Below are 14,873 nucleotides of genomic sequence, written 5' to 3'. Positions count from 1 at the left end.
TTTACCCAACTCATCTGTTTTGTAAAGCACAAACAAAGCAGTCTTAACAAATGACCAGAAATCATTTCTATCTATGAAGATTATCCTTATTTTAACATAAATTATTTTGTAGGTGTAGATTGTCACCAAATTAAGAGCAGATAAACATCTAACACCATTTTTTTATTATTATTGGCTTCCTGACTAACAAAAGCTTGTAACTTTTAAATAAATGTTAAAAAAGAAGATCTTTTATTCAGTGTTAAAATAATAGCAATAAGTAAAAGAACAAAAAAAATTACCTTTTATTTAGTGTTACAATAATAGCAATAAGAGAAAGAACAAAAAAATAAGAACAATGGAAATCTAACTAAAGCTTTAACTTTTAAATAATCAATTCTTATTGGTTGAATCTTGGTTCAAATAAATGAAGGAAAACTTTTTTCACCATCATAGAAAAGGTACAAAGAACACAAAATTTACAGCATATAAAAAGACGATAACAAATGTAACTGAAGTTTGTAACTTTAAATAATGAATTCTTATTGTTAAATTTAAAAAAAAATATTTGGTAAAAAAGCAAAACATTTATTTAGTTAAACAATAATAGAAAAGGCAGAAAGAACAAAAAAATACAAATGTTACAGAGCAGTCACAATTCAGCTTATTTTTGAAGCACTCTATGGTGGGTTTTACGATTCGACCTTCTCAAAGGAGTTTCAATTGAGTTCAGTTTCTCACCAGAAATGTTTAGTTGTTGCAATTTAATTTCAGGTTCAACTTGGGAAAACTGTTGCCTTTTTAATTTCTCTGCTGAATTTGTCTTAAGTGAGATTCGCAGACTTTGTCGTTTCGGTGACTTATCTTTATTTATTTTTGATCTTTTTTTATATACTTTTTTAGTTAAACATGAAGTTTTTGAGTTGCAGTTCTCTACATTTTTTGGTGACTTATGCTTTTGTGGCGAATATGTCAAAATGTCTTCATGCTCAAATTTTGATATAGTTTCCGATTCAAAATTTTTTTCACTGTACTCATAAAATAGTGGATCCAATGGTGCCCTTAATGTTGTGATAGGGTTGACCTCTTCTACAAACGAATCGTTATCAGAACTATATTCACCAAAGAGGGGATCCAACAAACAATCTTTTACAAATGATTGCTGTCTACTTAGCATCATTGTTTGTCGTGATTGCTTGTACCGCTTTGTTTTTGCCAAATCTTTGCTAATTGCAGCTACAGCATTAAAATGTGAAATTGAAAGAACACTTCTATTATCCCATCCATCAGCATCATAGAAACTTTCAGAGCAATCTCGACTTTTACCAAATATATCTGAATCTTCAAATGTATCCCATTCCGGTTGATAGTCAGGGTTCATTGAAGTTTCAAAATTATGAACTGTTCCTTCGAATACCACTTTTCCTGTCACACTACTGATGACAGTTTCTTTATGTTTACTTGTCATATGCTTCGCAAATATGCGATCCAAATCATCTTTAAAGTTCTGTGACTTAAAATCCATCCTAAGCTACCAATTAAATACAATTCTTTTCATGCAAACATATAAGCCAAAAAGGGATTTGAATTTGCTGCAGTAAAGTTACAATGGATGTTTAAAGTGTCACTTTTCGCGCCAACACGGGGCTTTCCCAATATTGAAACTCTATTTAATTATTTAAGTGGGTACTTTTGATTCATAGATGGAGAATTGGCCCATTGGGCTTATTAAAAGATTGGCAATATTGACTCTACAGCTAAATGACTACACCGAACCACCAAAATATATTTCGCACAAGGCACAACAATTTATATTGAATTTTTACTTTCTAAAAATATGATATTGCGCAAACAGTCACAATTAGCGTTAACTACACAATTTGTCGCTAGTCCACACAGCCGCAACGTCGTGTCTCTGTGGATGGAAACTGTAAAAATACTGCACGACACTGAAAAATTTCCTTTTATTAGGCAAACAATTACATAATAAAAGAAGGTTTGTTTAGCGCAAATAATTTCTGCACTTATTCTATAGTTAAAGCAAACATACTATATTCAGTGACGTGCTGTAGGTTCCTATAGATGGTGAGGCACACATTTTTTCGAGTCACGTTTTTCTTTTTTCTTTTTTAACAACCACAACACAAGCACGGTTTAGTACCGTACTAATAAAAAAAAGGTTGAATTTTTTTTGTTTAGCTTTTGCCATTGTATGAACTGCCTATCGAACACAAATCAAAATGCTAGCAAACCGTTTCGAGAAGCAACTGACTGAGTTTTAGCGCAATACTCCAAAACCATTCAGAGAGCAAAAACAAAATGACTTGAAAGTAGTAAAACTACAGTAATATAGAAAACGTAATAATGACAAAATCGTTTATGACGTAACAGTGCATGACAATTGAAGGTGTGGCATGCCTCTGATCAAAGAGATTATAACCATGAGGACAAACTCTCACTTTTGCCTTTTTTCTTTTGCCTTTAAGCAATGCATTCTACTTTCGACAGCCGTTACGGTCTGATTCACAATAAGAAAAACATCATCTTTCCCATTTAAGCCTGTTATAAAAATGTACGCTTATGGCGTAATTTGTTGTTTAATGACCCCTAGTCCTAATTTAAACCGTTTTCTGTTTACAAAATTGACTTGGTAGGACAGGCAAGGTTATCACAAGTTGCGTGACACTTTCTTAGGACCCTACTGTACTTTTTTGAAAGGCGTGTTACTGTTAAAATGTACGCGATTGAGCTATGTCGTTGATTTCGGGGTTCTTTCCATTTGGTACGTAAAAAGTAACGCAAAAAACGGTCTACAAATGCCGCATAACGCAACGCACATCATTATTTTATTATTAATAATTATGCTCTACCAACCCAAACTTAAACCCGCACCGTACCCGTTGCGGTATGCGGTATTTGTTGACCGTTTTTTGCGTTACTTTCTACGTTAACATTTATGTGAGGAATTGGCGTATAAATTAAATTAATATCACTTAGTTTGTTGTTAATCTCAAGGTGCCGAACTCATTAAACTACAGAGCCTATTACAGAAAAAGAAACTTTTGGTAAACCAAACCCATAAATGAATTGGCTTTAGTGTAAAATTTTAGTAAAAATTTGTAGAATTCCAAATTTGACAAGTGTGCCGCATAAATTAAAAATAAATAAATTAAAATTATTTTTTTAAATAAATTAAAATTATTTTTTAAGGGCGTCGCAAAAAAAGTTTGCGAACCACTGCCTTACATTACTATTGGAATGCAAATGTATCTATTTCTATACTACTGTTTAAGATCCCAAATTTTGCAGTGGGGCGCAGTAGTGCTATGCAGCTTGCGAACAATTTTTTGAAGTGCAAATTTTGTCTGCCCCTTGGTGGTAATTCCAGCTTTTCTTACATAAAGTAAGTTGGAGTAATATTTGGTTGTATACCAATTTAATTTAAATAAAAAAAATTGCTGTGCTTGGTAAATGGTAACAGCCATTGCTCATTTAGGAAATGTTGTTTACGCAAATATATCCTTATCTTAAAAAATACTTTCCCTACAGTAATTTTTCTTTAGTATGCCAGTGTTCAGTGCGCAAAATAAATTTATGCTGTACTGCTGCTCTAAATAGTCTTCTATATACTTGTTCCAGTGTTACAAATTAAGACACATAGAAATTGATACCATAAACTGAAAATTAATACCAAATTCTTTGAAAACATCGTTCAAACAAAAAGTTTTTGCACCTCAGTTTGCTGTGTGTAATATTTAACAAGCAAATATTATTGGTGGTGTGCTGTTTGTGCGAGTGAAGCAAGCAATTAGCATTTGTAGTTACATTTAAAAAAGGTAGTTACATTTGAAATCAGTAGTTACCAAATGTCACTGAATTCAGTTAATAATTTTGCAAATTATATTATATTTGATTGCTCAGTATTGGAGTATGTTATTATAATGTTAAACTTTTCCACTTGGTATTTTTTATAGAACTTGCTGGTATTTACTAGTTAAACTATAATAAACACATATTCGTCTATAACTGTGATTCAGCCATTCTGGGATTATGTTGGACATTGCTTAAAGGCATATCAGCAGTACACTGGGAAAATAAAAAAATAGTCCTCTATTCCTCAAAGATACAACAAATCTCTGTTAAGATTATTGTGACAATGAGATCATAGTGTAATGCAAACCATTATAGAGTATTTATTTTACTTATAAACAAAACTTTAAACTGCCATTTGTCCATGGGTAAAGTTTAGGGCTACCCAAACTTTTCAGTCTGTGACTGCTTTTATTGTATTAAACTTTTTGACCCACTAGGTTTAACATTTTAAAACATAACATTTCTCGATGTCTGCTTTGGCATGTATTTATTGAAGTAATGTGCATTACATAATTTGCCATTAACATACCAAACAAAAAAATTAACAATTTTATAAATTTAGCACTTTGTATAAAATTTAACTCCATGAGCAACCCCCAGTTTGGAAAGCCCTGGTCTAGTTATACAAAACATCCGAGTACTTTTACCAATGTTTTGTTTGTGACTTACTGGCATATTTTAAGTATTTTTAAAATATTTTTTATTTTAGTATGTTACACTATTTTTCTATTATACAGGTTGGAAAACTGATTGGGAATCTCCATTTAAAAAGTTCTGGTCACAGAATGAGCAGATTATTTAAAGAGTAAAATTCCTTCAAATTTTCCACCATTTTACCATTTGTTGTGCTGCAAGAAGCCTATTAATTAATGTGAAACTTTATTCTCTTGTGGATAACATATGACACTGCTTTACACAAATTCCTACTGGCAATTGTTTTGGGCTTGTGATTTTGATTTCTTAAGTCAGGGTGGTCCAAGGTTGCACAATATTTCTTACATATTCTTTACGGGCCACAAAGCAGGCTACATGCATGCCAGGAGCGGATAAACGATTTTCGTTAGGTCAGAGCATGAAGGGGTTTACAGATGACGGCACAAAGCATTGTCAAAAAGTAACTGTCGAAAGATATATAAACTGCACAAACTTTCTGCTATCACCAAATTGTGCACAAATAAAATCGAGCGATAATAATCAGACTGGCAGAATGGTGCGCTCCAAACACGCAAAATTGCATATTTGACAACACTTAATTTCGAAAAAGACTGCATTGATAAGTGAACACAAATATAACTTGCATTGCAAAACAGCCATTTTAGAAAGTTCCATATAGGACGCAGTGCGACTTTCAATCCTGTCTGACACATACAAAAAATTAGGCTTTTTTTGCCAAGTTATAGTAAACTGGTTTATTTAATAGTGTAATCGGAAAAATGTAACCCTAACCAAACCATTGCAGTATGCTCACTGATTGTTGGTCACTTATATTTCTTTAAAATAAACCCTGGACGCATTACAATAGTTCAACAGTGCTTCGCGGGCCACAAACAATGATGTCGGGCCTGGGTTTTGGACCACCCTGTCTTAAGTAATCAATTCTTGTTAAAAGTGTCATTATTTTCCTACTTCCTGGTATACCTAATATGCAAACTCAGGCAAGCAAAACAAAATAATGTTTATTTAAAATTTATTTGGTTAAACATGGCAGGAATCAATCAATTTAAGGAATGAATAAAGTTCTTTATTGACACCAGATTCCAGAGGCCATTTCAGTATTGTACTCTTTTGTGTAGTACCTGGTCAACACCATCTGTAAGAACACAATTTATCGATCAATATATTACAAATGTTTTTTTATAATTTTATTAAATTATCTCTCTTTGCACTGATTTATTAAATTTATATTTCCAAGTGTGTATTACATAGTAAACGTTTTGTTTTATATGAATAAAATATTTATAAATTTTTACTTTGTCGTCAAAAGAGTTGTTGAGTTATTACTTATTCTGAATAAATTTCAGGAAATAAATTATAGACTGTAAAAGTATAGTGGCTTAATTTAGAGTAAATAAAAAAAACACACAGAACTAGGTAGCATATTGTACAGGTTTGAAATCAGGACTGCGGGTCTGCCTCGAGGAGTCGGTTTGTTTTGCTGGAGTCAGGCTCGGGACTCGAGTAAGACCATGTAAAACTACCCGACTCCCAAGTCTGACAAGCGCAGCAAACTAATATGATCGCCAACTGAAAATTGTAAAGGTGGAATATTTTTCAACCATGTATTTAGAGTGAATGAATTATATGACACCCCTATTAGTGTATAGCTGAATATCCATTGTTAAACAGGCTGTTTAGTCAGGGCCAGACTGGGGACTCAATGAAATGCCACATTTAACTGGATTCGGACTCGGGTTATTTTTAACCGACTCCGCAGCCCTGTTTGAAATAGATATTTTTTGTCATTTTCAATGTAAGTTTGCGAAAAGTATTTTTTACCTTGAGTGCTTCTCATCTCTTTTCTCCCAAATAGCTGATAACAAAAGTTTGGAGCTTAACTGCTGGAGAATGTAGTTGAATGAATATCAAAGCCCATGTATAGAAGTAGGTGACATCTTGTAAACAGCTTAAATATATATATCTTTATTCAGTTTAAACTTGATTGGATAAATGGTAGTAAAAGAATAAAGGTTATTATTACATTTAATTTCAACACATTACAAAGCTGCATAATCTGGTGCTTTCCTTTTTCAAATGAACAATATTACACACTAAGTTTGTGTTCACCGAACCCTATCCAGTACCAAAATGTGTAATGTTAATATTCCTTAACACCAAAAATTAATTTTCTTTCAAGTTTTTTACTGCAATGCTAAAATAAACGAAACTGGGGCAATAAAAATAACTTTAAACAATATTGTAATATTTTGTTTATTGTACTATATAAGCAAACACAAAAAGTTGTACCAAAAGGCTTACTAGTAATAATAAAAAATGTAAATTCCTCTCCAGCACCCCGGTTTTCGAACCACTGGTCTACTCTACAGCAACGCGTTGTACGCTTCCGCAGTCATTAATTGGACGACGTTGGCGCGCCAACGAGTGTGTTAACCATATTATATAGTACTTATGGTTAACTGATATTGTATGCCCTACGGACATTTTTAAGTGTGTTTACACGAAACTCGGCAATGAAAGTTTGACACCTAATTAAAACATAACTTTTAACCTGTCAGAAATGTCGAACCTTAATATATATAAGCCGGTTGCTCCAAAATTTTAGCTCACCAACATACAAGTCAAGCCCAGTTGTTTACGTTTTACTATTATGCACTAGAGCGGAACGCTGTCGAAAGTAGAACAATGGGCTACGTCACAGTTTGTCCTCATGGTTATAATCTCTTTGCTCTGATCGACTGTTGTGGTAGGCTGCTCATAAAAGCTACAAAACAAATTAATTTTATTTTAGCTTTTTAAAATTAGATTAGAATTGAAATTAGAGCATTTTAGTTTTTCTAAATTAGATTAGAATTAGAATTACCGAATTCATAAAAAAACAAATTTCAACTGGAATCACATTGAATTATTTATAACCAATTTAATTTAATCGCAAGTATTCTTATAAGAATGCGAATGGTAAATATGTGTGTGCTAATTTTTAAGCCTTTTTATGCTTTTTAGACTGTAAAAATTACATACAAGTCGTTCGAACCAAAGAGTTTTAATTAAAATTCTGTGTTTTAACTGAGTCACTAAAAATGCTGTTGGACAAAGTAGCATTTTTGGAAAAATCCGAATTAGATTCGAACTAGAATTAGAGCACACAGGCAATTCATAAATTAGATTAGAATTAAAATTAGCCACATTTTGCTCTAATTCAATGAATTGGAAAGCTAGAATTATCTAGTTGTCCAAGTCTGGTGGACGAAAAGAGGTTTCATGGCTGGAACGGAACCTCACAATTGAGGCATGCCCTCAAATCATATAAAATTTTATCATGTTTTCCGAGAGAATTCGCAAAAGAAAAAGGCACACATAATGCAGTGTATGGAAGTTTTGCGAGAGACACGGCTTGGCGCTGCCTCACTTTGCGTATTTCAACGATTTTGACCGCGTAAACCAGTGATTCTCAACCGCGGCTCTCTGAGCCGCATGCGGCTCTCAACTGTACATTTTGCGGCTCTCACTAACGGAGTGAAAAATTAGTTAGTAGTAGCAGAATTGCAACAAAGGAAGTAAAAGAAATTAAAAGTGAATGAATTTGATCAGCAAGGATCCCGAGTACGAAGTACTAATGTTCCCGGGCTTTTTCCGTCCGGCTCTTTAAAATAATTTTGTGGTTTGTGACGTCATAATATATTTAGTCTTGATCGACAAGCTATGGCAATAAAAAATAGCTGTTTCAACAGTGCTAATTAGTTAGCCTAGGCTAGCGTAATGTATATTTGTTGTTTTCTTGTTGCTTTCTTAATGTTTTTTAATTACACGCCTACTGTTGTTTTTTATGCGGCTCCTCGCGAACTTAAGTTTTGAAATGCGGCTCTGGCTCTAAAAAAGGTTGAGAATCACTGGCGTAAACGCTTGATATGAATAACGCAACTAGAAGAAAAAATTAAGCACGCTTTAGGTATAAAAACATAGAATTTGCGGTAGAGATATAACTGATATATCTTTTGCTTTGCCAGATGTTGCCAGTTGAGGCACCTCACCTACCTCCCCTGACTATATTATATATATAGTTATTGCTTAAGTTAACAAGATATATACTTAGGATGACATGGTCCCGTTGTTGTGGATTACGACATACTTACCACACACCGCAAGTATCTTTCGAGACAACCGTGTTTTAGAGATATGATATAACTATATATATATAGCGTCTGTAAACGTAACTTAATAAGTAAAACTCATAGTTAAAAACATGAGTAAAAACAGTATCAGACGTTTTGTTTGGAAGGAAAATATATTTTGCCGCAGCCATCAACAAACCAATAAAATATTAAAACATGACAATATACCTGGGGTTCTTAAACTGGGGCCCTTGGACCCCTTGGGGCCCGTGAACTAGTTTTAGGGGGTCCATGAAGGCCAAATTGAAATATTAGTGTAAATATATTTAGGAAGTAATCATTTTTTTAAAGAAAACAGTTTGAAAAAAAAACGGTTTTGCACTGAATTTTCTCCAGGGGGTAAATTTTCTCGTTTTAAGGGGTAAATGAGCTATCAATCAAAATATCAGCTGACAGGACAGAAAAAGTGTGCCAGCCATAGGTATTGGTGGCCTACTTTCCTAGTTCAGATTAACTGCTAATTCGAAGTTAGCCTATATATATAGCCTATTAAGTCTTTATCATCTAGTGTCGGTAACATTCTTTTTCACGATGATAGCTATTTTAGTTGATTGGCAACAACCTTATCTTTTAGTAACTTCATTGTTACATCATAACTGATATAATTTGCTACTCGTTTTTAAAAAAAATAGAACCATTTTATATATTGGGGGTAAATCTGATATTTATCTTTGTTAAAAGGGTAAAATATACAAAAAAGGTTAAGAAACCCTGATTTAGACTTTATTCCACGTTCACATTTTTGGACCGAAATTAGCAGATTAAGAAGTTTATTTGTACTATGGTTTACACAATGCAAGCTTGTTTTGCACAGCTATGTGTATTGTGCACATTCTGATGACATGTGCAAAAACACCGCGTTCAATTGCTAGGGCTGCCATATTTGCAGAGCGTCCGACCAGGACCAAGCAGCTCTGGGATTTTAGGAGTTTGTGAGACCTGACGAAATATGCGCTTGTATTTGTTTGTGTAACTTGCTAAATTAATATCAAAGTAAGGTAGGGCAATTTTTGCGGCGCATTTTTTTACGTATTTTCAACCCTTTTAAGCTATCAAAACTAATGACCTATATAAAAAAGTGTGTTTATAGATTTTGGAAATTTAATTGATTAAAAATTGTTCGACAAGTTCAGGTTGTAAAAAACAATTTTAATGACGGTATTATGCTCCTGATCTTCTTATACGAAAGCTTGTCGAGAATCAAATACAATTTGTCTTTATACAGTGCCACCTGATTTCTCTATTTAGAATTAGGACAAATACGGCCATATACAAAGATTAAGGTAAATACGTATGCCTTGGCTGGCTAAAACATGAAAAACAACCTGCAGTAGCAAGCATATGAATTCAGTATATTGACAATATACTAAAGTGCAGCGTGATAAAACCATTCGTATTATGGATTACAAAACGAAATATTGTTTAACGTATAAAAACGTATACGATTGAGACGGATCGACCGTTTTGGGAAAAAAACTGCAGGAATGCTATCATCTCAATATAAGCTTCTTTAATTTGTGAGCTATTCTACTTGCCCCGCCTCTAGCACCAGCTACATTGAGGGCATCAGGTCCTAACTGAAGTGCAGCATAAGCACCCATGATAAAAATTCCACTGTTTCCACCACACTCCAAGTCTTCAGTCAAAGCAGGAAGTCCATTTACTATTGGTACAGAGGTCAGATTACCAACTCTTTGCAGAAGAGGTTCACTTTCCATATCTATCAAACTTCCAGTTGCCAGAATAATTTGATCTGTTGATATCGTTAAACCATCGCTCAACTCTAAGACGTGTCCTAAGACATTACCGTCTGAAAAAACACTGTAGTTTTAGACCAATCAAAATGAAATGCAGTTAGTAGTATTTTAGTGCTATCAAGTATATGTCATCAACATAATTATGCCCATGTAAACGTGTAACTGTAGAATAGATCATACCAGAATCCTTTTTAATTTTTTGTGACCACACTTCTGCAGATTCATGTATTTGTAGTATGCCGGCGGATTTAAGTTCAAGTAGTTTTTTGTAAACCAATGGAGTGATGCTGCCACCATTTCTAGCAGCACGTAAAACTCTGTGACGATCCTAATCATGTTTAATTGGTATCAAATACCACAAAACATCATTAGTTTGAAGTCTGTAAATGGAACTTTACTTACTACAAATCTTACTAAAGGAAATAAAAAACAAAATATTAGATCACCTCATGACAATCCATTGAAAAAAACTCTGCCAACTTTTTAAATCTACTTCTGCCAATCCATTCAAGATCCAGGTCAAATTGACGGACTTTAATCATTGAGCGACAAATCAGATGAACCTTAAGGTAAAGTGTAAAACATTAGCATACAGCAAAATTTTACTTTTCCACATCACAAAAAACAAGTGGTAAGTTAATGTATTTATACTTGTTACAATAATTTTCAAACTTTTTAATGAATCTTACCGTTCGGTAGTCTTGAGCAGCTCTTATCGCTAAGTGTCCAGATGTTAACCCACCCCCAATAATAACAGTTGTCTTGCCTTTTTCACAAGGCAGGTAATCAGAAAGACAAGGACTATGTAATGTGTCTCCAATGCCCGTGGCTGCACTGTACTCAATAATATCACTGGAGTGAAAAACATTTATATAATTTTCATTATACAATTCTTCAGCCCATTGTGGTATGCGCTTTACTGATGTGTTTCCTGTGCAAAATACAACATTTTTGCAATATACAGATTTGTCAGTACTGAGTGTTAGTTTGTAAAGATTTGATTCATCAATATTGGAACACTTTTCAATGTCTTGAACATTGGCCTTTTGGACTTTATTAGCCAGACCATACTTATTGATAATATGTTCACAGAAATCAAAAAAGAGGGATGCAGATGGGATTACAAATGGTCCATTAAATTTGGAACCTCGAATTTCTCTTGAAATATCAATGAGTTCATTTTCCCGTTTTTTCATGGTTGCAAATGCATTCAGGCTGTTAAGATCAAAAGCTTCAGGGTGAACAGAGAGTGTTGACCGCAGTGAAGAAATTTCCAAAATATCAAATTGTTTCGCCCATTGTTTTAACCAACAGCCATGTCTAAAAAAAGATACTTTAGAAGCATACACACTTATGTAATGTTAACATGACTATTATTCACGTTTAAAATATACTTCCTTATTTAAAAAATTTTAAATAAAAAACATATCTTTATCATTTTATAACTGTTGATGTGCTCATCACATCAACCATTACGCAGGCCAGCAAATTAATATTGGTCCTTTTTCAAAACTTTATTAGGCATGTATAATTAAACTATTTTGAGTTAGTAAATATTTGACATGAAAAGACACCATGTCTTTAAAAAACACTTTTGAAATTGATCATTGAAAAACCTATTACCCCAATAAAAGGAAAAGGCATGTAACCTTAATAGTAAATATTAGACTTCTAAATTTCTCAAGTTATTTTAGTAATTTAAATACATTCTTTGATGCCAGATTGAAAAGTTTGGTCTGCCACACATAGTGAAAAATTGCTGTGAAAAGCAGTCAGCACTAAAACTAATCAAACTTGCAAAACTTCAGTCGCATTTATTGTTTTCTGTAGAAATTCATTCATTAGCATGTACTGAAAGTTTTTTGTAAAGAAATGCATTATGACCGCACAAATTCGACCATTAGCTTCATTACAGCTGCATGAAAACCATGCTAGATGCAATATCCAAAGTTTTCAATCTGGATTTCATGTTTATGCTCAGAACAACCAAGTACACAGTGGTAATTTCATGAAGTACTACCACTTTTTTCAACACAGTGTGGCCAAACAAAATCTCCTAACAATTGCAAGTACAGTCCTCATAGACAGCAATTTTGTTAAGCCTAATACTGTAATACAGGACTATTTTCATTTATTTCGATTATAATTACTCTTACCTATCAATAACACAGATCTTGTTTAAAGTGATACTATGGTTTGATTTAGAATTAAGATAAGAATAAATTTGGCGATGTGTTCTTTGAATTCGGGGGTTATCCTTGATTTTCGCATGCAACTTTCCTGAAAATATATAAAAAGACAACACATGTAATTCAATAAAACACTTGATGTGAGCACCAGCAGAACATATCATGTAACATCTGGATGGTTCTAACAGCTAGTTTAACTTTGTGAATGACAAATATAATATAATGATGTTTCACCCACCAGGGCTTTTGAATGAAAAAAGAGCTTCATTGCTTGGCCTTTCCTCGTACTTGTCTGGTACTGTATTAAAGAGTCGACTTAACAATGACAAAGCATGTGGCCCAGCACCAATAACAACGACTTCGAATGGATTACCATCATCCATTTAAAATACAATACCCTTTAAACAATATGAAAACAGTAAATATTAAAATTAGTGGCGTGTGTAGTGGGGGGTGGGGGTTCGGACTCCCCGCCTTTTTGTAAGTGATATTAGATTTTTGTACGTTTTTTTTAAGGTTAAACTCACTGTCTGACGCCGCAATGTTTTAACGTAATTAGGTCACGCGTTCTACTTTTAAGCTGATACGAAACAAAATTAAAGGCAAATCCACGTTTTTCGTATCTTGTTTGCGCAAGGGTGCCGTAAACGCAGGATATGTTTTCTCTTTTCCTTTCGTTATTCGTTCAGGATATACTGATAAGCATGAGCAAGTGTGTTGGACAAATGGCCATTTTTATGTAATGATTGTTACAGCAAAATTATTCTCTATAACTGTATATATTACAAGCTAAGACCACGTGTTTAGTGTGCAACTTATTTTCCCTCGACATTTACACACGATCCGTTAAAAATTAGTGCATTTCTAAGCAAAAAGGTTTGCGACAATTAGGGCATCTAATGGCAGAAAAGTCGGCACTGGTCTAGAATCCTACCACATTATTAAAACAACGCACAATATTTGGGTTAGGGTGTCGGTTAGTGTTTGGGTGAGGGTTGGTCAAGTATTGTTATATTCATTATTTTATAATAACACTTGACCCATCCTAACCCAAACGCTAACCCCACATCCTAATCCAAATAATGTGCATTGTGGTGGATTCTAGACCAGTCCAGAAAAGTCTATCTAGACCCCAGCGTCTATCTAGACTTTTAGACCTTGAGGTCGTGGCAATGCACTAATTTGGACCTTTAGGTAAACTCCCGGAGTAGATAAATTGAAAACATTCGCTGAAAATTTACAAAAGATTACAAATAGTATGAGATAACATTAATAACACTTGGCGCGTAGCGTGACCGTTTCAAAGGGGGGGTGTCCCGAATTTTCAACTTAGGGAATTCCCCTCTTTTCCGTCTGACGTTAATGAATAATGACGTCATTAAAAAATAGATGTTGGAAGAATCATAATTCGACTATCAGCAGCGCATCTGCAAATTAAACGAAGATCGTTTTTTCCGGGTGTTATTATGCGGCGATTAACGCAGCATCTGCGCTATCTGTGTGTCAAGTCAGCTAAAATACAAGCTGCGGTTGAGGTAAAATATGTTGTGTCCATTCAACACTAAACACGTGGTCTTAGAATATGCTTATAGAGAATAATTTTGCGTTCACTCTCATTACATAAAAATGGCGACTTTAAAACGCGCACGATAGTCATCATTATACAACCTTTTGAGAATCTGCTTCAGTTAAAAAAAAATCCGTTATTGGCCAATATCGAATAATAGAGCAGACAGCGAACGGCGAGAAACATTAGCTGCGCTCAACTTTGACTTTTTTAGCATGAAAAAAGGAAAGACGGTTTGACTTTTTAATTGTCGAATTCACACTTGATTTAATCAACCAACCTCAACAAATAACGAAAGAAAAAAATATACTGCGTTTTTCGGTCGACAAAAAAAAAGACAAAAAAGGAGTTTTCCGTTAGATTTTGGCTACAATAGTTTTTTTTTAAACCCTATCCCCCCTGGATACGCCACTGTGTCACATGATCAGTAACCCAACTCACCTAGGGGGTCTGGGGTATGGTGTGAATAACCCCCAGCGAGTACCGGCGAAGACCGAAAAAATTTACGTTTCGTGTATTCTAAACACTAAAATAGTCGATTATTGGGAGCTTACGGCTGTTTAAAGTCGTCTATTTGACGTTAGAAAAATTGCAACACATTGTTGACTTATTCACGTCCGATTGTCCAGTGATTTCAATTGCGCGCGAAACGCTATAAAAT

General features: G+C 34.0%; 1 protein-coding gene across 1 annotated transcript; it reads right to left on the bottom strand.

Annotated features, from left to right (window-relative positions):
* Positions 1-9,974: 9,974 nt before the first annotated feature.
* Positions 9,975-13,039, bottom strand: LOC146161045 (uncharacterized). The gene is made up of 6 exons (XM_083385459.1): positions 12,884-13,039; positions 12,613-12,736; positions 11,146-11,776; positions 10,903-11,019; positions 10,637-10,784; positions 9,975-10,509 (listed from the first exon to the last, which is right to left on the bottom strand). Exons 1-6 carry the CDS (start codon positions 13,026-13,028, stop codon positions 10,190-10,192), a joined length of 1,485 nt encoding a protein of 494 aa, XP_083241585.1. The 5' UTR covers positions 13,029-13,039; the 3' UTR covers positions 9,975-10,189.
* Between the last annotated feature and the right edge of the window lie 1,834 nt (positions 13,040-14,873).

The sequence above is a fragment of the Ascidiella aspersa genome, chromosome 3 (genome assembly GCF_963924565.1).
Source record: "Ascidiella aspersa chromosome 3, kaAscAspe10.2, whole genome shotgun sequence".
Lineage (NCBI taxonomy): Eukaryota > Metazoa > Chordata > Ascidiacea > Phlebobranchia > Ascidiidae > Ascidiella > Ascidiella aspersa.
The sequence above is the reverse complement of the archived record's forward strand: the minus strand, read 5'-3'. Positions and strand labels throughout refer to the sequence as shown.

Bases quoted from the DNA above. Each gene is read 5' to 3' on its own strand.
- LOC146161045 (XM_083385459.1), bottom strand. From the start codon at position 13,028: ATGGATGATGGTAATCCATTCGAAGTCGTTGTTATTGGTGCTGGGCCA. The intron at 11,777-12,612 runs GTAAGAGTAATT...ATCTTTTTTTAG, and splicing joins AAGATCTGTGTTATTGATAG to ACATGGCTGTTGGTTAAAAC. The intron at 11,020-11,145 runs GTAAGATTCATT...CTTTACCTTAAG, and splicing joins CTGCTCAAGACTACCGAACG to GTTCATCTGATTTGTCGCTC.